General features: G+C 42.7%; 1 protein-coding gene across 3 annotated transcripts in view; it reads right to left on the bottom strand.

The window, feature by feature from the left end:
- The window catches only part of LOC118374600 (metabotropic glutamate receptor 4-like), a 318,221-nt gene that overhangs the window by 222,799 nt on the left and 70,702 nt on the right, over window positions 1-24,720 (bottom strand). For all 3 annotated transcript variants that reach the window (XR_008144147.1, XM_052526507.1, XM_052526508.1), the window contains exon 2: window positions 15,210-16,256. Coding sequence is in view for 2 of the 3 variants with exons in the window: in XM_052526507.1 (XP_052382467.1) it covers window positions 15,210-15,755 (546 nt within the window). In the remaining variant the exon portion in view is untranslated. The remainder of the gene's footprint in view (window positions 1-15,209; window positions 16,257-24,720) is intronic.

Here is a 24,720-nt window from a genome sequence, read left to right as displayed (position 1 = left end):
CCTTAAAGCGGATCAACTCTTAATTAAGTCCTCAACTACCACTAACTACACAAATCACAGTATACATCACATCCAAACAAATGAAATACCGTATACAAAAAGGTGGTAGTCAGTCGGTCAGTCAGACAATCCAATCCGCCAATAGATCTCCCGCGGAGAAAGGCCACGAAGAACGGAGAGGTGTAGTCCAGGGACGCGAAGAGTGGATCCGATCCTGGGTAAACTCTTAGGCTACAAAACACACGTTTAACGGTAACAAAACAAACGGAATAGAGAAGCTTCGGAACTGAGGGTTGAACACATCCTCATGCACGTCTCCATCACAACCCCACTTTCGTGCAGCTGATACTGGCTATTTAATTGGGAATTAAAGGGAAAGCGCCCTATTGGAAGGAGCTGCACTGAGACGGTTCAGAAAAATTCAGGGCCGTCACACAGGTAGGAGTGGTAAATTTGGTAAAAGTCCATATTATGGTAAGAACAGTTCAAATAAGCAAGAAGAAATGACAGTCCATCATTTAAGAAATGAATCGACTCAGTGGTCCTTCTGTAGCTCAGTTGGTAGAGCATGGCGCTTGTAACGCCAGCGTAGTGGGTTCGATTCCCGGGACCACCCATACGTAGAATGTATGCACACATGACTGTAAGTCGCTTTGGATAAAAGCGTCTGCTAAATGGCATATATATTATATATATTACAGTGGGTTTTGTCCAAAATGTCTCTGGACCTACTCACTGCCACAGTCATACTCTGGACCATGGAATAAATGTTATGAATCTTAATGTTTTTCCTCATAATCCTGGACTATCGGACCACCATTTTATTACGTTTGCAATCGCAACAAATAATCTGCTCAGACCCCAACCAAGGAGCATCAAAAGTTGTGCTATAAATTCTGACAACCCAAAAATTCCTTGATGGCCTTCCAGACTCTCTCTGCCTACACAAGGACGTCAGAGGACACAAATCAGTTAACCACCTAACCGAGGACCTCAATTTAACCTTGCGCAATACCCTAGATGCAGTTGAACCCCTAAAAACGAAAAACATTTGTCATAAGAAACTAGCTCCCTGGTATACAGTAAATACCCGAGCTCTGAAGCAAACTTCCAGAAAAATGGTACAGAAATGGCGCCACACCAAACTGGAAGTCTTCCGACTAGCTTGGAAAGACAGTACCGTGCAGTATAGAAGAGCCCTCACTGCTGCTCGATCATCCTATTTTTCCAACTTAATTGAGGAAAATAAGAACAATCCAACATTTATTTTTTATACTGTCGCAAAGCTAACTAAAAAGCAACATTCCCCAAGAGAGAATTGCTTTCACTTCAGCAGTAATAAATTCATGAACTTCTTTGAGGAAAAGATCATGATCATTAGAAAGCAAATTACGGACTGCTCTTTAAATCTGCGTATTCCTCCAAAGCTCAGTTGTCCTGAGTCTGCACAACTCTGCCAGGACCTAGGATCAAGGGAGACACTTTTAGTACTATATCTCTTGACATAATGATGAAAATAATCATGGCCTCTAAACCTTCAAGCTGCATCCTGGACCCTATTCCAACTAAACTATTGAAAGAGCTGCTTCCTGTGCTGGGCCCTCCTATGTTGAACATAATAAATGGCTCTCTATCCACCGGATGTGCACCATACCCACTAAAAGTGGCAGTAATAAAGCCTCTCTTGAAAAAGCCAAACCTTGAACCAGAAAATATTAAAAACTATCAGCCTATATCGAGTCTCCCATTCATCTAAAAAAAAAATGAAAAAGCTGTTGCGCAGCAACTCACTGCCTTCGTGAAGACAAACAATGTATACGAAATGCTTCAGTCTGGTTTTAATCCCCATCATAGCACTGAGACTGCACTTGTGAAGGTGGTAAATGACCTTTTAATGGCATCAGACCGAGGCTCTGCATCTGTCCTCGTGCTCCTAGACCTTAGTCCTGCTTTTGATACCATCGATCACCACATTCTTTTGGAGAGATTAGAAACCCAAATTGGTCTACACGGACAAGTTCTGGCCTGGTTTAGATCTTATCTGTCGGAAAGATATCAGTTTGTCTCTGTGAATGGTTTGTCCTTTGACAAATCAAATGTAAATTTCGGTGTTCCTAAAGGTTCCGTTTTAGGACCACTATTGTTTTCACTATATATCTTACCTTTGGGGATGTCATTCGAAAACATAATGTTAACTTTCACTGCTTTGCGGACGACACACAGCTGTATATTTCAATGAAACATGGTGAAGCTCCAAAATTGCCCTCGCTAGAAGCCTGTGTTTCAGACATAAGGAAGTGGATGGCTGCAAACGTTCTAATTTTAAACCCGGACAAAACAGAGATACTTGTTCTAGGTCCCAAGAAACAAAGAGATCTTCTGTTGAATCTGACAATTAATATTGATGGTTGTACAGTCGTCTCAAACAAAACTGTGAAGGACCTCGGCGTTACTCTGAACCCTGATCTCTCTTTTGACGAACATATCAAGGCTGTTTCAAGGACAGCTTTTTCCATTTACGTATTATTGCAAAAAATATACATTTTCTGTCCAAAACTGATGCAGAAAAATTCATCCATGCTTTTGTTACTTCTAGGTTAGACTACTGCAATTCTCTACTTTCCGGCTACACAGATAAAGCACTACATAAACTTCAGTTAGTGCTAAATATGGCTACTAGAATCCTGACTAGAACCAAACAATTTGATCATATTACTCTAGTGCTAGCCTCCCTACACTGGCTTCCTGTTAAGGCAACGGCTGATTTCAAGATTTTACTGCTAACCTACAAAGCATTACAGGGGCTTGCTCCTACCTATCCTTCCGATTTGGTCCTGCCGTACATACCTACACGTACGCTACGGTCACAAGACGCAGGCCTCCTAATTGTCCCTAGAATTTCTAAGCAAACAGCTGGAGGCAGGGCTTTCTCCTATAGAGCTCAATTTTTATGGAACGGTCTGCTTACCCATGTGAGAGACGCAGACTCGGTCTCAACCTTTAAGTCTTTATTGAAAACTCATCTCTTCAGTAGGTCCTATGACTGAGTGTAGTCTAGCCCAGGAGTGTGAAGGTGAACGGAAAGGCTCTGGAGCAACGAACCGCCCTTGTTGTTTCTTCATGGTTGGTTTCCCTCTGTCCACTGGGATTCTCTGCCTCTAACCCTATTACAGGGGCTGGGTCACTGGCTTACTGGTGCTCTTCCATGCCTGGATTATTTCTCCTATTTCTCCAGTCTTATCCAGTGTCATGTGTGAATTTAAGTATGCTCTCTCTAATTCTCTCTTTCTCTCTCTCGGAGGATCTGAGCCCTAGGACCATGCCTCAGGACTACCTGGCATGATGACTCCTTGTTGTCCCCACTCCACCTGGCCGTGCTGCTCCAGTTTCAACTGTTCTGCCTGTGGCTATGGAACCCTGACCTGTTCACTGTGATTACTATTATTTGACCATTCTGGTCATTTATGAACATTTGAACATCTTGGCCATGTTCTGTTATAATCTCCACCCGGCACAGCCAGAAGACGACTGGCCACCCCTCATAGCCTGGTTCCTCTCTAGGTTTCTTCCTAGGTTTTGGCCTTTCTAGCCACCGTGCTTCTACACCTGCATTGCTTGCTGTTTGGGGTTTTAGGCTGGGTTTATGTACAGCACTTTGATATATCAGCGGATGTAAGAAGGGCTTTATAAATACATTTGATTTGATTTGATCCCTTGAAATTAGAACAGTGTGGACTCAACATGTGGCCAACTTCAGGTTCTCTACACATCCGGATCGAAATGTCTACCTGCATCACATGACTGTTATTATGAGGGGAGTTTGATGGGGGTCATGTAGAAATAGGAGGGGAGTAAAGGGGTAGATGAAGAAGAGATCAGAGAGAGCCACATTAAATAGGTAGGGAAACCTGCTATATGCAGTAATGATAAGAGTATGCTGTGCTAATGACGCAGGACTTCCAACAGGCTTCCTGAGCGAAAGGGATCAGAGAGTGCTGTCGGAGATGCGTATTATTGTAAGAGCCCGCCACCATGCTGGGCTCACTCAGGGCTATGCTTACAGCCAGGCTGAGGAGGATAGAGGATACACTCCTCCTGGTAGGTACTGCATAGCCCTGTGATGTTGGAGTCAGCTTGGAGCATTCAAGGCATTTATGGCAGAACATAAGGGCTGTCAAAGCCATGTCCCTCACCCTCCCTTCCCCGTCCACTGGAGCTCTTTGATCACAGCCCTCTGCCAGATGAATGGCGTTACACAGGCAGAGCTTTGCTTGTGTAAACACCCATTCATAACTGAGCCACCAGTATTCATGATGATGCATGTAACTCCAGCATAGGGAAGGATCTGTGATAAAGATAATAAATCGCTGGAAGTGCCTGTCTTGTCTTTACCAGAATATTTTTTTATGAATTTTATCAGGCTAAAATATATAATCCAATTATCACAAATAGTGAGATGTTTAGTAATATATATGCAAAATATCCAATTAGTCTTAAAACGCAGTCTGAATGCATGACTTCCAGGAGAGTAAAGGCAAAGCATTTCTTATCAGAAGGAATGAATGACTCAATGAAATGGCAGTAGTTTGACAGGTTGGAGCCAACTCCAGCAATCAAACCTGAACAACAGCATAAGTAGCATTAACAGATCAGAGAAAGCAATTAAGAGGTCTGGGCTTATAAATCAGTGAAACCATGGGATTCGGTATGCTCTATGACTAAGTATAGCATCTGGATGAAAATGACTTTTTTCTATCATGGGGGGGGGGGGATCAAAGTAATGAATTTGGGTCGAAAGACAAACTGTTATTGTTCTATTAGGAGACAATGACATGAACTGCTGTTGCATCCTATTATTCAGGATAGTGAGAGCATAGAGATGTACTAGAGAACCCATCTTGTAGTTTTGACTATGTACCCTCTATACAACTCTATGGGTGAGAGGCACTAGCTGCAATTGCTTAGCAACCGAGACAAACGATGGTTAGATTGAGATGGCCAATGGGATTATTGTAAGATTATGGGAACTCCCATGGTGTGGAGTCAGATATTTACACTTCTTAGGGGTAGCCCCTTCTTTGCAATTTTCGCCTAAAATGACATCCAAATCTAACTGCCTGTAGCTCAGGCCCTGAAGCAAGAATATGCATATTCTTGGTACCATTTGAAATGAAACATTTTGAAGTTTGTGGAGATGTGAAATGAATGTAGGAGAATATAACACAATATATCTGGTAGATGAAAATACAAATAAAATAAATTGACAGTTTTTTGGGTGGTTTTCTACCACCATCTTTGTAATGAAACAGAAAGGTCCTACATCTATCCATCACTCTGGTTGTAATTCCGATGGTGTCCACAAGTATATGTGAAAGCAGTATATGTGAAAGTTTCAGACGGATAACTTGAAGTAGGAGCAAACTACATGACATTACTACATGACATTTAGTGTGAAGTCACCCAGGTATATTTGGGCAAATTGTGAAGGAGACATTTACATTCACATTACATTTTTCTGCAAGAATATTGTCAAATCTGTATACTTGGACTTTGATTTAGCTTTTCCAGTATTAGCAGCCATATTATAAGTTTAACATTTGCAAAACATACAGTTTTCACAACTTCATAACTCTCCATATTCTTATAGTTTTGTTCAAAATGAAAAGGCTTGCTGTCGCACAAGGTTAGCAGCTAGATTTTGCGACAGATACGGGGTTTCTCATAAAGCCCAGCTCATTGGCTATCTAGCTAGCTTTGTTTGCCACCGATTGGTGCTTATTTGACAAAGTTACAGTTGATCAAGTGAAGACTGCCCGCGTCATCGGCGTGCCTTGAAGGCGTTGCTCTCTGACCAAATTTGGTGTCCAATCAGATATACTACACCCCTAATGATAAAGTGAAGTCTGGTTACGTTCTAGGATCTCTGAGGAATAAATACGAATGTGATTTGCCTGGTTGAAACAACGTTTACGGTTAGATTTGCAAATTGAACGAGTGGAAATAACAAATTGATTGTGCATGCTATATGGACCTTTTAAGGATATGAAACAATATTTTATCTAACAAAACGACACTTCATGTTATCTCTGGGATCCTTTGGATGACAAATCAGAGCGAGATTTCAGAAGGTAAGCACACATTTGTCACGACTTCCTCCGAAGTCGGTCCCTCTCCTTGTTCGGGCGGCGTTCGGCTGTCGACGTCACCGGTCTTCTAGCCATCGCCGATCCACCTTTCATTTTCAATTTGTTTTGACTTGTCTTCCCACACACCTGGTTTCAATTCCATCATTACATGTTGTGTATTTAACCCTCTGTTTCCCCCCATGTCCTTGTCTGGAATTGTTTATTGTAGTGCTTGTGCACGTTATGCTGGTGATGATGGGTTTTGTTTTACCCATTGATTTATTTGTTCTGTTTACAGTGGTTTTGTTTATTAAACTGCGCCATTGTAAATCAGTTTTTGCTCTCCTGCACCTGACTTCTCTGCCGCCAGTACGCACCCCCAACAACATTTCACCTTCAGAGGTGAATTTATCAAACCTATCGCTTTGAAAACAAGTGTTTTGATGTTAAGAGCTCTCCTCAAACAATAGCATGGCATTTTATCGCAGTAATAGCTACTCTAAATTGGACAGTGCAGTTATATTAACGAGAATTTAAGCTTTCAGCCAATATAAGACACTTATATGGACCAACATTTGTTGTTTCTCTAAAATCTGTGATCGTGACACAATGCTCTGCATGATTTACAACTGTCTCGTTAACAGGATGCCTATCCCTAGTGAAGACATCAAAACGATGAAATAACACATATAATATCATGCAGTAACCACAAAAATGTTAACAAGATGCAGCCCAGCCTCCCAGTGAGTGCAGTGGTTCCTCAGGACAGGCTAGAACCAGTATGAGAAGGGAGCTAACAAGATGCCGCCCAAACTCCCAACTCCCAACTCCTGCAGTGGTTCCTCAGGACAGAGTGTGCAAAGCTGTCATCAAGGCAAAGGGTGGCAAATATAAAACATATTTTGATATGTTTAGCTCCCTTCTCATACTGGTTTCAGCCTGTCCTGAGGAACCACTGCATTCACTGGGAGGCTGGGCTGCATCACTGTTGAAACTGTTCATTAGAGTTCTCAAAACAATGTCCATTACAGGCTAGAACACTTTACAATGCAAGAAGATAACGGTAGCTTCCAGCTCTGTAGGCTACATTTCCTTGCTACCTTACAGCTGAAGCTAACATCAATTCACTACCCTAGTACCCACTACCTTGTTTGTGATAATATGCTAACTATAATGCAAAATATTGCTGATTTCACCAAAAACATTATTATTTCACTTTATCTCCCCCACCTCACATCTCCCCCAGTCAAGATTATCTTTGCTCGAGCCTCGAACTGAGTGTGTGTGTGAATGACATCATGGGTCTTAGAGACAGCGTGCACTTTTAAATAAGAAGAGATTGCTTCTTCTATGCAAATGTTGTAGATCAGTACAATAAAATATGTCCCAAATGGAAGGGAAACAGATTGTTTTTCAATGGTAGCCCCGTGAAATCAGCCAAAACAAGCTCAATAACTCAGTGCATGCACACAATTCTATAGACTATGCATTCACCTGTATTTTAAATAGGCTAAATCTAGATGTACCATTCAAGTGGTTGTTATTATGTTATGTAGTTAGATTGTTTAAAAAAATATGGAAAATAAAATTGTGACTTTATAACTGGTTTACTATTGCATACATTAATACATCTCAAATGTAATGATATTAAACTCAAAAGATATGTCTGGATCAAGTGCCATTCTGTGACTTTGGCTAACACGTCTTGTTTTTTTCCCTTGGTATCGCAGATCGTGATACTAAACTTGGTGTTGTGACAACACTACGTACCGCTAGCAGCATTTTAGCTAGCACATAACAGTGTGTGGCTATCTAGTCTATGTTTTATAAATGTGCAATGAGCATTAAAATGTATGTATATAAGGAATCGTTCTCATTCTGAAATTGTCAAAGACCCTTTCCACCCCAGTCATAGACTGTTCTCTCTGCTATCGCATGGCAAGTGGTACCGGAGCGCCAAGTCTAGGACCAAAAGGCTTCTCAGCAGCTTTTGCCCTCAAGCCATAAGACTCCTGAATAGATAATCAAATGGCTACACGGACTATTTGCATTGTGTCCCACCACTCACTGTTCTTCAAACAGTGTGTATTCAAGGGTGTATTCATAACAGTTCAACTGTTCTATCTTGTTAGCAAGCAAATAGATCCAAATTGGCTAGACTTGAAATATAAAGATTAGCTGGCTACTCACTAGCCCTAACACATCCGACACTGCAAACACCACAGTGTATATACAGTATATCAGACATTCCCTACAACACTGCAAGCACGTCAATCAGTGGCGACCCGTCTTTCAGGGCAGGTGGTGCGAAAACCCATCTGTTTTGAGCTCCACCTATTAAAAAAAGGCATGTTTTGCATGTAATTCTGGCATTAATTCATGTCACATATCAATTTAGCAAACAATTAAGAAAATCATTGAGTTAATAAAGCAGCATCCAAACTCATTCTTGAGTAAGCAGCTCCAAAATGCAGGTGTTCCAGCCTAGCTCAGTGCTTTCTGTGGTGGAGGGGCCATGATTGGCTCAGGGTTCTGTCACTCATGGGTACACTACTTCACCGCAGAATCTACGGGAGAGCTAGTTAGTTCAAGCCCCTTGGGTACAGCTTTGATTGGACTGATGTCAACAACATACTTTCAACATCTTAGCTAGAAAACCAGTGTTGTATCTTTGGCATCATTAAAAGTGAAGACTGTTATTTTATCAGATAAATTATCTAATTATTATTATGTGATTAAACTAATTATGTAAATTAAATGAACTAGGAAGTCGGGGCACCATGGAAAATCTTCAGATTACAAAGTTATAATTTTCCGAATATAACTCTTCAGATATTTTAATATCTGATCAATTAGTCTTCTGTTAATTAATTATTCTTTACCTCACGTCAGTCTCATTCCAAACGTCATAAATTGTTGATTGTCTACACAAACATAGCCTTTACTATGACTCATCAATACAACAGTAGGCTTAATCATTTATTTAGGAACTAACTAAATAATCACAGAAATGCATAAACAAACAAACAGTATATATGTTACTAACAAATGATAGGGAAGATTCCCTAGTGGGCTAAGCCGATATGACTGCTTGGTGGACAAAGGGAAGTTGGGTGTGGACTAAACGGATCACTACACACAATTGATAATTATGTGAATTGAAATGCTAATCCTTTGCACATGAACGCTCACTCATTCGGGAATAATTGCAACCAATAAATATTTACGCCCAGGTGTCGTGATCTTTTCTGTTGGAATCCGTTCTGTCTGCTGGAGAGTTCATCCGAGTCTCTCTCTCTCTTTCTGTTTTCCTGAAGATCAAAGTATTTCGTTACGTCAGAGGACCATTCAGAAACGTTCTCATAGAATAGATGTTTCGGCGGATGTCGGTATTCTAAACCCAGGTTTCCGTCATTTCTAGCTGCAGACTAGTAATTAGTATCCAAGATTTGCTCTTATTCTGTCGGGATCGATAGTCTCAGAGTTTAAAGATTTCCAGCAGTGTAGCCAATGCTCCACGTGGTATGGTTAGGAATTCAATAACTATTCACAATCATAACTCACACTGTGGGTTTGCTTAGTCTAAACTACTCGCAATCACAGCTCACACTGTGGGTTTGCTCAGTTTTACTCTATCCTGTGCCACCTCAGCTTACAACGAGGTATGCATGGTCTGAAGAGGATTTCCTCAGGATGGGGTTTTATTCGTAACAAAAGAAAAGGCGGTTCTATGATGCCTGATCATGTCTGTGCTCACGGGGCCAATGATTTAGTTAAACTGTAAAGGGAATAGAATTCTCTCACATTAAAGGTTTAACATCACATCATTTCACAAACAGTTTCATCTTTACTCATTCATTTTATACAATAATTAGATACAAACCTTATAAGGCACCTGTATAAACATTATGGTAATGTGGCTGTATTGTCTTTCATGAGGTCACAAACATGAAACAAAACGGATCCGGTCGTAGCCGGCTTCTCCACTGACCGTTTACACATTCTCCAATACATGGATATTGTTCAATTCTCTAATTCTGTGATGTAGTAGAAGTTCCTTTGTTCTACTGTGAAACTCTCTCTAGAGAGAGAGAGAGTCTCCATCAGGAATTTACAACCTGAGATAACAGAACCTGGGTGTAGGAGATAGTGAGAGCGTGAGGGAAGTCACGATCTTTACCCAGAAAGGGCCACGTCATGACACTAGCTAGCTAGATAAACAGTCATCATCATGAATCACATCAACAATCTGTCAGGACCCGGTTACGAACCCGGGTCTCCGGAGTGAGAAACCGTCACTTAACCAACTGAGCCACGAATAGTCGGCAGAACCCAGAAGATGAGGCAGATACAGCAGTACTTGAGACGGTGTATTTAATGAAGTAAAAAGTGAAGTTCTTCAGGAAAACATGTAACTCCACAACCTCAAAAGCAATTCCACAAGAACAAAGGTAATCCTCCAAGACAAAAAGGTAAATCCACAAGGTGGAAGGTATAGCACAAAAAGCCTCAAAAGATACTCAAAAACAAACAAACAAGAACAAAAAAAAACAGAATTCCACAAGAGTCCACCGGGATCAACAAGAGTTCACAGAGTACTAGGGCTGGGTGCTAACATACAAACACAGAGCAAAGAACTGAGGGAAAACAAAGGGTTTAAATACAATCAGGGGAAACGAGGCACAGGTGCAAATAATAATGGGGATCAAGGGAAAACAAAAGGTCAAAAGGCACAATGGGGGCATCTAGTGACCAAAAACCGGAACAACCCTGGCCAAATCCTGACACAATCTACTAGCAAATCCTTTTAAATCTGTGTCATATGAAGAGAAATAAGAGATAAAACATCTCCGCACTCATCAGCCATAGGACATAAACTAGTCAGACATTTCTAATTCAACAATGAGTAGTTTGGAATGGAGCAGTGGCAAACTACATTTCAGTATTTTGCGACCCCTCCCTGCTACTCAATGGAGAAGGTGTGTTTTCCAAGTCTGGGTTTAAGGATTTAAAACATCTGTCTGAAAGGGTCACAAAACATGAGAATTTTGCATCACAGGTAGACAATGCAGGCAAACTGGGATAACTGGGGAAATCAAACATTGTGGCTTAGCTACACACCACACATAGACGAGCCATGGCCTTCACAACCAACAAATAAAGGAGAATAGGTATGTGAGAATGAATTCCAGAATTATAGCATGCATTAAATAGTGTGGCAATTGTGAGACAGCACTGCAGGGCCATGACGAGTCGGCCTACTCCTGCATAGGCATTTTCATGTGTATTTTTGAATCCAATGCGTGAAAGAGATTACGGGCTACAAAGCCATTCTGACGACCAACACCTTATTAAGGGTACATCATCATCGCGATCCAATTCAAATGCAGAACCATGGGCCAGAAAAGGTTGAATGCATTGGCCATGCTGTCAATCCAGCATGACGTCATCCAGAGAATGACAGACTTTGACGACAAAATAATTGAGAAGTTTGCCCACAAGGACCCCCACGCCACCATTCTGTTCAAGTGAGCACAGTACAACAATGGTGAGTCCAAAAATATGTCTTGTATGGTGCATAAGTGGTGTAATATGCCAGGGAGATAATACTGAGTTAATACTGTAGCTAAGAAAGTAACACTATATGTATGTTATGTAAGAAGCTAAGTAGCCTACAAATTTGGACCCTCTCCCCCTCAGAAGTTAGTCTACTGTTCTGACTTGGTGGTGCAGCCTGTTTTAGAGAAATGTCATCATCTAATATTGTAAGAGCTTTCATTGTCTGCTTATGTCTCCACGTTATTTACTACACAGTTCTGACTTGGTGGATAAGGAGAATACTATAAGAACAGCACATGTTCTAATTTCTGGCGCTGTCCATTTAAATAGTGCTGAATGAGGCATATAGGCTACGTCTGTCTCAGCTCGCTCATGTCTTGTGTCTTGTGTCTGTTCATCGTTGCCTTAAGCCGTAGTTAGTTTTCACATTGCTTCACTGAGTATACAAGCATTAGGAACACCATTAGGAACACCTTCCTAATCTTGAGTTGCATCCCCTTCTGCCCTCAGAACAGCCTCAATTCGTCGGAGCATGGACTCTACAAAGTGTCGAAAGCATTCCACAGGGAATGGCCCATGTTGACGCCAATGCTTCCCACAGTTGTATCAATTTGGTTGGATGTCCTTTGGGTGGTGGACCATTCTTGATACACACGGGAAACTGTTGAGCGTGAAAAACCCAACAGCGTTGCAGTTCTTGACACAAACCGGTGCGCCTGGCATCTACATCCATACACCGTTCAAAGGCACTTAAATATTTTTTCTTTCCCATTCACCCTCTGAATGGCGCACATACACAATCCATGTCTCATTTGTCTCAAGGCTTAAAATCCTTCTTTAACCTGTCTCATTTACACTGATCGAAGTGGATTTAACAAGTGACATCAATAAGGGATCATAGACTTCACCTCGATTCAGTCATATCATGGAAAGAGCATGTGTTCTTAATGTTTCATATATCCAGTGTAGGACTATCACATTAGTATCTTATTCATAATTTGTGACCCGTTTCAGGAAGCTAGGTGTATGTCGCACGTCACTACTTCACAGGAGAGGCATTAGAACATATTTACATTTTTTTTTATACATTTTTTTTTTTTTGCCAGACATGCCTTCAGGAATATGTGAACTTTCATGTGCCATAATAACAAACTTGTATTACATCTGTAAATACGAATACAATTGTTAAATTACAAGCCTAGTTGGTTTAGCCACGAAAAAAAGAGGAACCTTCCCACTAGCCATGATTGGCTGAGATAATGGATGGGCTGGACATGAATTTGGATTGGTCTGCCGTGTAGGAATCTTCTGTCTATAATGTGAGCTGCTCGGTATGTGTAGATTGTCCTTTCTTTAGCTGCGTTTTTGAAAGAAATAACATTTGCCATCAAGAACTACAAACGTTTTGCTACTTTTCTCAACAACATTGACGCCCTGAATTTAGCAGGTGATACTTTCTGCTTAAGCTACCTGCAGATTCATACTACAGCTATGACAATTTTTGTATGGGTAGTAGTGTGAGTTGCGATTATGCCAGTTCATTGTTTTGCTAGCTACTGTAGCTACATGTCTAAACAAAGGACTCCAGTTTTCCAGATGATTACATGACCCATCAAGTTAGTCAAGTTAGTCATGGGTGTTTATGGCCACCTATTGTTTTTCATGAACATGTGTACATGTCTAGACAATAGTGACCCATCCACTTAGCTAGTTGTGCTGGGGGGCTATAGCATTTATTTAACAAGACCCATCAATTTAGACAAGTATGTCTGGGTAAGAGTCATCTAAAAATGATTAAATATTTATGAAATATTTTTATCTGGACACTTTCTGTTTTTGATATTGTTACTGTGCCAGTAACCATTTCACTGTACTGTTTACATCTTTGTCAGAGACAGTAATGTGAAGAACAACATGACCTACACCAAAGTCAGATTAGGATATAGGCCAAGGATGAGATAAAGGGTATTTTTACCTGGATTTTTCCCTTAATGTAGTAGACTACTTTGACCACTTTTAGTCTTGAAATCGTTGGTTGTTTACTACACTACTCACTCTGTTTAGCACATGGCCTCACATGTGAATCCTTAAAGAGATGGGTGGGGCTAAGGCTTAAGAGGGTGTGAACGATGTTGAATTTGGTAGACAAAGAAGAGCTCTCCAGTAGGTTTACCAACATATTCAATAGCTATTTTCTCAAAATTGGGGTTACAAGTTTATCAACTTTCAAAACAGAATTACTTTCCCATTGTTCCTCAACTGCAGTGTATGATATACTGTTTTCTACTTTTATCCCATCTTAAAAAAACACAATTTCAAATGTTCCTACATAGGACCATATCCAGCTGGTGGGTCACACTTTAGGCAATCCAATTATGCATTTAATTGTATTGTTTACTTTGTGTATTATAATTAGCTCGTGTGCTTTTCTCCACAAGGAAGGGGATGCTATTTTGTTGGGTCTGTAACCATGTTTGCCAATGACAATCCAATTCAAACCTTTATTTTCAAACAGAAGTTCAGTAATGGGCCAAATGTAATTCCATTTCGATGGTGGTTTAGTTTGCTCAATGCACTGTCTCTGCACCGGTACATTGTCTATAAAATGTTTCTCTCTCTCTCTCTCTCGCTCTCTCTCTGTGCGTGTGGTCTCTCTCTCTCTCTCTCTCTCTCTCTCTCTCTCTCTCTCTCTCTCTCTGTCTCTCTCTCTCTCTCTCTCTGTGTGTGCGTGTGGTCTCTCTCTGTGTGCGTGTGGTCTCTTTCTCTCTCTCTCTCTCTCTCTCTCTCTCTCTCTCTCTCTCTCTATCTCTGTGTGTGTGTGTGTGTGGTGACTTTATGAAGAGTAAAGTTAAGGCCTCAACATCTTGCTGATTTTATCTTTACTAACATCTATCAGAATTTCTGTTGCTGTCCATTTTGAAAGTGCTGAACGAATAGGCCTACTTCATCGCTGCTCATTTTCTTGCACTTGCTTATACTTAGAGCTAAGTGTTAAATACATGAAAACAAACATTATGAATTTACTGAACATCAATGTAATAATGTTTGTGTGTGGTTCTAAAGTCAAAACTCATGTCGGCATGTATTATTATTGAAGGAGAATGTGGTTGTTATCGAGTTACAACAACCCACAAGGAACCAGTAGAAACACATTTTATTTAAAGAAGTCAGACATCAGCTATGGTTTTTAAAATGGCAGTAAATGAGAGTGAGTAAAATGTTTTGCTGCCAGACGTGGCTCAGCTGATAGCCAGGTGTAGCGGTGATAAGGATTCACTCCATGGTGCTTAAAGGAAAGCTCTGCGGTCGGGACAGCTGTATGTAAGCCCTAACAGTTTGTAGGCATCGTTTGTCACCGTTAAAGTACATTAAATGCATTGTTTATTGTTGTGTTGTGTAATGGCTTCGCAGGCCTGCATCTATAAAAATTGGTTGAGTTTGACCCACCAAGAGACACTCACACTGTAAACACTCCACCACAACCACACAACCATGTAGTGAAGACCCCCAAGGGGTGGTCCTTACCTTGAAGAGCCGCAGTATGTTGGCCACCATGATGGACACAGAGCTGGACGAGGCTCCAATGACTCCCACTACCCTCTCAGGCTTGGTGATGATGGGTGCTCCCCCGCCAAGACACTTGACGTCCGTCCCGTCCTTCTCGATGAGGGCCTGGACAAAAGTAAGTGACTGCTCCAGGGCGTGGGTGTCCCGGGAACACGTGTCTAGAATGCGTGCTCCCAGCGTGATGTTGGGCAGCAGGGAATGGTCGTTGTTGATACGGTCCAGGGCGAACAGCATGGCCTCCAGACGATGGATCCCCTTCTCCTTCTTCAGCTCCCCACAGGCCTTGCCTTCGTTGCCCCTGGCGTGCACAGGGAACAGGCCTCCCAGGGAGATGTCTCCGTCGATGCGGATGGAGTTGAGGTGTGTGCCACCCGGGCCTTTGGGTTTGGCAGCCTGGGCGGTCATGAGAGAGCAGTAGAGTAGAAGTAAGAGCCTGATCAGGCTGCCTCTGTGACAGATCCTGTCTGTCCGATGCAAAGCACACCCCTGGAGCTGAGACACCATGACCACAGCCCAGACACGAATAATGACACACTCTAGAACCCAGCAGAATCAGGAACACAGAGAACACTACTTTATGTCATGGGGGTTAACCTTAATAATACTTTTCGAAGAGGTGGGCACAGAACAGGTGATGTGTCTCGTTGCTTTGCTCTAAGTTTGGTTCTTCAAAGGATATATCCTCTTCTTTTCTTATCTTTTTCTTTCCTTCTATCTCTCCTCACTCCATGTTCTGACTAGTGTGGTGGGCAGCTACTCCTCTGCCCGCTGTTACTCACCACCCTGCCTATGGCGATCCCTCACAGGGGGCATTAAGAAGAGCAAAGGTGTATGATAAGCTCTTTTTTCCCCCTCTCTCTCTCTCCCTCCTTCTCTTACTCTCTCCCTCCACGTCGATCAGGAGTTTTTAATCTCTCCCCTTCCCTTGGGGGTGGGGGGGTTGGTTGATTCGTGTCAGAGCCTTCAGGCCACTCGGCTCAATTCTCCGGGTTGCTGAGTGAATTCCTGCAAGATAAAGCAGAGGAGGAGCGATGAGAAACACCACACAGAATGAGAGGGGCTAGAGATGAGAGAAGGGATTTGTGTTGGTTTGAGCTTTTCACTGCTTTCTTTTTCTGTCAAAACTCCTTTTGCTGGAATCCTGTGTGGAATGATGAGACACATTTTTTCTCTCACATGCTCTCTCTCTCTCTCTCTCTCTCTCTCTCCCTCCTCCCTCCCTACCTACCTACCCACCCACCTCTCTATCTTGATTTTAAAAAGGGTTGCCATGGACTCCCAAGGTCGAAAGGCATGAAAGTTAGCTCCCACACGCCTCTTTTCAACATACTCAATAGGAAAACTAGCCTACTGTACTAATGTGCCTGGCATTGTTATGTTGCAACCTTTTTTGTATGACGTGTATTCTCATGTCTTGATTACATGTACTATATCTCTTTCGGTTCTTACTGTCAGTACTTAAATCAGATATTTCCTCCATACAATTATGTTGCTTCTGTTGATTAGTTCTTAACCTCTTCCCGACCGTTCCCGATCCAAAGATGACATTAAGGCAACGTCAGACCAACATGTTAAGATGACGCTAAGGCAACATAAGACCAATATGTTGTGTCATTTATAGAAATTCCACATTCCTCTTGACACCTCTTATCCCTTCTGTCGAATGACAGATCAGAGAGGAGGAAGATATTGGATGAATCATCACACTTTCACCTATTGGAGTCCTCCTTTCCTATTCTTCCATCAGCACGTTTCGCACTCCTTTCTTTCCCACAAAGCTGTCATATCGGAGTCTGCACCTTGTACGGCATCAAACCATTTGGATGGTTTCTCTGAAGAGACTGTGAAATGGTAATTGCAATATTACTACAGGAGCAGAGCTACTTTGATACAGGAGTAGGTAAGAGGAGAAATGTCCCCAGAAGAACTAGCTCTTCAAAGTTTAAACCCATATAGCGTGACTTGGTTCTTTAGCTGTACACGCCCACATTCACTTGTGGGAAGATAGCCCAAATTGCATTCAATTCCATCTCTATGCCACTTATCATTTTAATATCATTTTAATGATTTGGTTTAACTTGACGTGAGTACGTTCACACAAATCCTAGTCAAGCACAATGTAGAAGCAGTGTGTCATTGGGAAATCTGCCACGCAAAATCAACATTTTTGATAGTCCAAGGCAGTATCTATCTGTGATGGGCGCCCATTAAAAAAGTTTAATACTGAGGGAATTGGACACAATATACTGTTGCATAAGAAACTATATCACCAAAGGTGTAGCCCACCGATCTGCTGCACCATCCCCAAATCGAAGTCACTAATCCCATGCCTTCTTCAGTGTAGCAAATATAATAGGCTAGTGGCCATTCCTGAATAAGGGCTTTAGTTTTTGAGATCCCCCTACCTGAGGTAGAACAAAACACAACCATGGTTTTTCACATCTCTTATGTCTCCCATTTATGGACTTTTAACTGAAAGGTTGCAAGATTGAATCCCTGAGCTGACAAGGTAAACATCTGCCATTCTGCACAATTCTGAAAAAGTGCCTCTCATCTCCAAAATTCATATTTACACGTGCTTTAACCTCCATTAAATGGACTGAATATAATAATTTTAATTCCATTCTCTCATCTGTGTTTTCCATAGCACCTCTCATTCATGTTTAAAAAAGCAATGCGTGTCTATTTTAGTAACTTTTTCAAATTATAGTCTCACACCTCATGTAGCCTAGGCCCTGCTTAGCGTCAAGGCAAGTCATCAGTGGGATGCAGGGTGGTATGCTGCTGTAGTCAGGGAATGCATTAATCATTATTGATGTTGTCTAAATGTTTGTCTATTTGCTTTTGTTATGCACATTGTTTGCATGAACCTGTTTCTTAGGCAGTGGTGTGTCACAGATGCCAAGGAGAAGTCAGGCTTCCCCAAAAATGTGAATGAAAGAAAAACAATTATACAACCATTTCTCTTTCGTCTCTGTGTTTTCAAAATGTTCCTTCAATTCGCAAGTGGCTGAATTAATCTGCTCTGATCTGATCTGATCTGATCTAACCATACATTCATATATTGTGCCACTGGCCTTACATATTTGAAGTTCAATATGTTGCCTAAAATTTTTGTAGGCTCGTGTTAACTAGCTAGCTAATTTAGCTGGTTCATTGTTGCCTCTGCGAGGAAGTTAGGCTACGAATAATTTTGCCAGGTAGATTAGTCTAGGACAACAAAAACTGAAAGTGTGTACTATTGTATGACAGAGGCATAGACCCTTTTGCCAACATGAAAGAGAGGGGAATGGCATCTAGTCTACAAGTAGGGTGAGTCAACAAGTTCTTTCTACTTGCGCACAGACACACAGAGACACACAGATAAATCAGTGCCATGGACAGCCACATGATATTTAGCTATGTTGATTCGGCTAAATCATTTTCACTGTATTAGACTAAGAATATAGCCTAGTTGATTTGATGATGTTTAAAAGTTTAAGTAGAAATGGTGCTGGAATAGCGGAGGCAGTGCTCCTGTTGTCTTTGTGCTGACTTGCGGTAACTCTCTGTGGTTCTAAATCAGTAGTTGTTTAGTAAACTGTTGGAAACATTAACTTGCTTGATCATAGGTCATGTAACTTGTTTTAACTTGTTCCATGAAATATTTGCTTTGGGCACTTCACTGACCCGATGTGGCTCTCCGGTTTTGTGATGAAACAAACGTGTGGTTGAATTCATTCCTCCACTGTGTGACTTGTCTTTTTGTTGTTTCTGCCTTATTGTATATCACAATGGTGTATGAACTAATGGGTTATGGAGCAAACAATGCAATTATCACAACATAGGTTGTAATATGGCTTTTTTCCCAGCTTGGCATCCTCAGTGATTTTACCCACGCACCATTGCTGTTCTTAGTTGTTAGTGGTTTAGCCTGTTTTGGGAGTTTAAACCAAATATGGTGATTAAATGAAGATACTGTAGTTCATTGAAAGAAATGTGTCAGTTCTAGTCTACTAAATGGGGGGGGGGGGGTCTCCCATAGACACCAATACAATAACAGTGGGGTCTGGTCTACTTAGAAATTCAATTAATTGTCTCTGTTTAATGTTCAGGTATATAGGCTAACCTCTATTCGTGATCTGTTTCACCTAACCCAGAGCCTGCCTGCCATACTGTAACTTTGCTACCACCTCTGGATCACTGAACTCCCCCTGTCCCTGTACTTTGGCTCCCACTCTAGATTGTTGACCCCTGCCTGCCTTGACCTGTCGTTCGCCTGCCCCTGTTGTAACAATAAACATTGTTACTTCACACCGTCTGCACTTGGGTCTTACCTTGATTCCTGATAGTACGAACTGGTCATTACTGACCCAGCAGACTTGGACCAGCTCCGCAACGCCATCTCCTCCCAAGGAGCCACCATTAGTAGACACGAGGAGATGCTTTGCAGTCTGATGGAAGGGTTCCAGGCCGTGGCCGAACATCACAACCAAACCTTGGACGCATTGCGGGAGCAAATCCGTTGGTTGCCTACTAGGCAGCCTACCACGATGGTAAACTCCCAACCCTTCTGTAACCCGGCTGGTAGCAGCGCCGTGACCCCGGGTCCCAGGGCACCCCGCTTACCTCCCCCTTGAGTGCTAGGACGGAGATTCCAGAACATGCCGGGCCTTTCTCTCCCAGTGCTCTCTCGTTTTCGAGCTGCAGCCTTCTTTGTTCCCCTCGGACCACTCAAAGTTAGTGTACATTATTACGCTTATGTCCGGGAGGGCACTCGCCTGGGCCATGTCGGTGTGGGAGCAACAATCCACCATCTGCCTCAGTCTGGGTACCTGTACGCTTTTCGACACGTTCCTGTGCAGATTATTGAGGTGTTAAAGGATGAGCTGGCAGCCTGAGAACTACCGACGGATCTCGACTCACTCGGTTACGGGAACTTAGTAGGGAGAAGAGGTCCGATTGCAGTCCCAATAGCTCACTCAGGGATCCCACCTTGCAGCTGATGAACTCCGGAAGTCTGTCTCCGACAGAACGCATATGCAGACTTGGGATGAAGAGTTGTCTGTATTGTGGTACTGCCGGTCATTTTGTGTCTACATGTCCCTTCAAGAGACCTAGCTCATTTGTTGGAGTGAGTACACTGGTGGGTCTTAAAGATAATTGTTATTCTCCCATTACTCCATTACTGCTGTGGGGTGACCAGTTCAAGTCTCTGCAGGTACTCATCGACTCGAGGGCCGATGTGAGTCTCATGGAGGTTACCCTGGCGTCCTAGCTGGGCATCCCCACTTAACCCCTCTCCATTCCCATGGGTGTTAGAGCGTTGGACGGGTGCTGTATAGGCCAGGTCACCCACCAGACAACCCCCGTCAACCTACAAGTGTCGAGGAACCACAGCGAGACGATCCAATTCCTGCTGGTTGACTCGCCTCAGGTTCCCGTGGTATTGGAATTATCTTGGCTCCAGTGACACAATCCCTCCATTGACTGAACTACTGGTGCCATTGTGGGCTGGAGCCTCTTCTGCCTCACTCATTGCCTGAAGTCAGCTCTGCCTGCCCCGTCTTTCTGGGGGCTTGGAAATTGCCCCGGACCGCGCCGCAGAGTACCAGGACCTCCGGGAGGGGTTCAGTAAGGTCCGGGCCACTTCGCTTCCGCAGCAACGACCGGTATCCAAGAAGGTCAAGCCTGAGGCGCTGGCAGGCCGCTATAGTGCCGGAAGCCGAGACATTTCCCCCCGCTCCAAGATCGTTAGCCCCTCTGCTGTTCGTCCTCTTTTGCCCCGTACCCTCCGTAGATTTTGTCTAGATTTTGTCTTTTCTATGTCTAGATTCAAAACTATGTCTGATTGCCCCTTGTCTTCTGTTTCTAGGCCCATCCCTCCCCCAGTGTCATCGATTGCTAGCCAGCATACACGGTGAGATGCCTCCTGAGGGTTCGAACACTGGGCAAAGGTTTTCAGTACCTTGATGACTGGGAGGGTTACGGCACGGTGGAGAGGTGCTGGGTTTCCGCTAATCTTGGACCTCATCGTTGACTTTCACCGCCAGCACCCCAGTCAACCAGGTATCCGCCCAGGTGGTGTCCCTAGAGGGGGGTACTGTCACGCCCTGATCTGTTTCACCTGTTCTTGTGCTTGTCTCCAGCCCCCTCCAGGTATCACCTATCTTCGCCATTATCCCATGTGTACTTATACCTGTATTTTCTGTTTGTCTGTTGCCAGTTAATCTTGTTTGTCAAGCTTTACCAGCATTTGTTCCTGTCAGCTCCTGTCTTTCCCCAGTCTCTCTTTTTCTCATCCTCCTGGTTTTTGACGTTTGCTCGTCCTGACTCTGTACCCGCCCGCCTGACCACTCTGTCTGTCCCTGACCCTGAGCTTGCCTGCCGTCCTGTACCTTTGCTCCCACTCTGGATTATCGATCCCTGCCTGCCTCGACCTGCCGTTTGCCTGCCGCTGTTACAATAAACATTGTTACATAACACCGTCTGCACTTGGGTCTTACCTGGATTCCTGATAGTTATGGAGAACTGCTTGTGAAACAATGTGGACACTGGGCACACACTGGTGGAATCAATGTTGGTTCACATAATTTTTCTATGTATTGTGACTTGGAATCAATGTGGAAAATACATTGTATTTGAAAAAAATCATTGTCCAGTACGGTACTATTTTTATCTCATTTCAACTAGCATTGTAAACATTGAAATTAGGGTTAAACTTATATACATTGACTTTACCTGACTAACAGTTTTTACATCTATCTAATTTCAACATAATCTTCAGAACTATGCATACATTGAACATTGCACATAGAAATGGAACAAATATTTTTCACTTTCCTAATATTGAGTTGCACCCCCTTTTGCCCTCAGAGCAGCCTCAATTTGTTGGGGCATGGACTCTACAAGGTGTCGAAACCGTTCCACAGGGATGCTGGACAATGTTGACTTCAATGCTTTTCACAGTTGTGTCAAGTTGGCTGGTAGTGGATGTCTACTCCAAATAGCTCGTTCCATCTCGTCCCACAGATGCTCAATTGGACTGAAATCTGGTGACTGGGCACCAGGCCACTGCAGTAAGGTGAATTCACTGTCATGTTCATGGAATAATTCCCGGACAATCCTAGCCTTGTGGCATGGGGCATTATCCTGTGAATTTATTTCTTTGTGGCACCAGACCACACAACTAGACAGTAGTCCAGGTACGACAAAACTAGGGCCTATAGGACCTGCCTTGTTGATAGCATTGTCTGTAGGCCAGTGACACAATATCTCAATTGAATCCATTCCAATTTCAGGCTGTAACACAACAAAATGTGGAAAAAGTCAAGGGGTGTGAATACTTTCTGAAGACACTATATATACACACCACATGACGGGATACCCGCTCGTCGAATATTTCATTCCAAAATCTTGGGCATTAAAATGGAGTTGGTCCCCCCTTTGCTGCTATAACAGCCTCCACTTTTATGGGAAGGCTTTCCACTAGATATTGGTATACTGCTGCGGCGACTCACTTCCATTCAGCCATAAGCGCATTAGTGAGGTCAGGAACTGATGTGGTGCCATGTAGGCCTGGCTCGCATGCCGGTGTTCCAATTTATTCCAAAGGTGTTCGATGGGATTGAGGTCAGGGCTCTTTGCAGGCCAATCAAGTTCTTCCACAGCGACCATTTCAAACCATTTCTGTATGGACCTCACATTGTACACAGGGGCATTGTCATGCTGAAACAGGAAAGGGCCTTCCCCAAAATGTTGCCACAAAGTTGGAAGCACATAATCATTTGGAATGTCATTGTATGCTGTAGTGTTAAGATTTCCCTTCACTGGAACTAAGGGGCCTAGCCTGAACCATAAATAACAGCCCCAGACCGTTATTCTTCATCCACCAAACTTTACAGTTGGCACTATGTATCGGGACAGGTATCGTTCTCTTGGTATCTTCCAAACCCAGATTCCTCCGTCAGACTGCCAGATGGTGAAGCGTGATTCATCACTCCAGAGAATGCATTTTAACTGCTCCAGAGTCCAATGGCGGCGAGCTTTACGTCACTCCAGCCGACACTTGGCATTGTGCCTGGTGATCTTAGGCTTTTGTGCGGCTGTTAGGCCATGGAAACCCAAACCCGATGAACAGTTCTTCTGCTGACATTGCTTCCAGAGGCAGTTTGGAACTCGGTAGTGAGTGTTGCAACCGAAGACAGGCGATTTTTAAGCAGTATGCGCTTCTGCACTCGGCAGTCCCATTCTGTGAGTTTGTGTGGGCTACCACTTCGCTGCTGAGTCGTTGTTGCTTCTAGATGTTTCCAATTCACAATAACAGCACTTGCAGTGGACCGGGGCAGCTCTAGCATGACAGGAATTTGACGAACTGACTTGTTGGAAAGGTGGCATCCTATGACGGTGCCACGTTGAAAGTCACTGAGCTCTTCAAGTAAGGTCATTCTCCTGCCAGTGTTTTTCTATGGCGATTGCATGGCTGTGTGCTCGATTTTATACACCGGTCAGCAATGGTGTGGTTGAAAAAGCCGAATCCACCAATTTTAAGGGGTGTCCACATACATTTGTATTTATAGTGTATGTTGGATTCACGTGTCCATCATCAAAAATCACATTTAAAGAATATCACTAAATCAAATCCAACTTTAAATGCACTTCAAATAAAGTTTGATTTAGTCCTACTTTTCAACAAAGATTTTTGGTTGAGATGGAAAACGTGAATCCAACATATTAATAACGTTTAGATACATTTGAAATCAACCAACCATCCTTCATATACAAGAAAATATCCAAAGGTAAAATTGTGTGATGATGTGTATTTATGCCCACTCGTCACAAACGGTGCACACTGTTTAATCTGCTATTAGGCCCTACATTAAAATATTCTGTCTCTTATGCATTTTGCCATTTCTTTCTATGAGCATTATACTGGAGATACAGTAACTGTATTATTTTTTAGCTCCTTTGTTAGCAGTAAGCTACTGTTTATAGTTCATGCCCAGTTCGGTAGGAAAATGTTTGTATGGAAAGGTATTTTGGTATAATCGGTTCCAGACATAAATGCGGTTATTTTCCTGTCTCTAGCCTACAAGAGTGAAATGTTGGTTCGGTGCACAGAATCATTGTAACACAAGTTAAAGACTGTGTGTTTCATTCTGTTAATGCTTTCATTTGTCCATACTTCCCACGTTGTGTCGAAGCTCCGTGTGTCCTGTCTTGTCTGTGTCATTTGGGTTGTGTACCGCTATATGTTACTGCACTCCAAAAATGAAGGTATCAACAAGGGTTCTTCTAAGATCATCAGTCATTTGAATAACCAAGCGCTCTTGGCACTGAAAATTGCCCCAAAAAGGTTCTTCCAAGAACCCCATAGGAGGTGGGGTTCATCGAGGAACATCCTTAGTTGGTGGGGGTTCTTGCAGGAACCTAATTGCCCAACTGAAACACTTGGATTTGAATTTGAAAGGACAGCAGGTAAGGCACTTAA

Source organism: Oncorhynchus keta, chromosome 10 (genome assembly GCF_023373465.1).
Source record: "Oncorhynchus keta strain PuntledgeMale-10-30-2019 chromosome 10, Oket_V2, whole genome shotgun sequence".
Classification (NCBI taxonomy): domain Eukaryota; kingdom Metazoa; phylum Chordata; class Actinopteri; order Salmoniformes; family Salmonidae; genus Oncorhynchus; species Oncorhynchus keta.
This window is presented reverse-complemented; position numbering and strand designations above follow the sequence as displayed.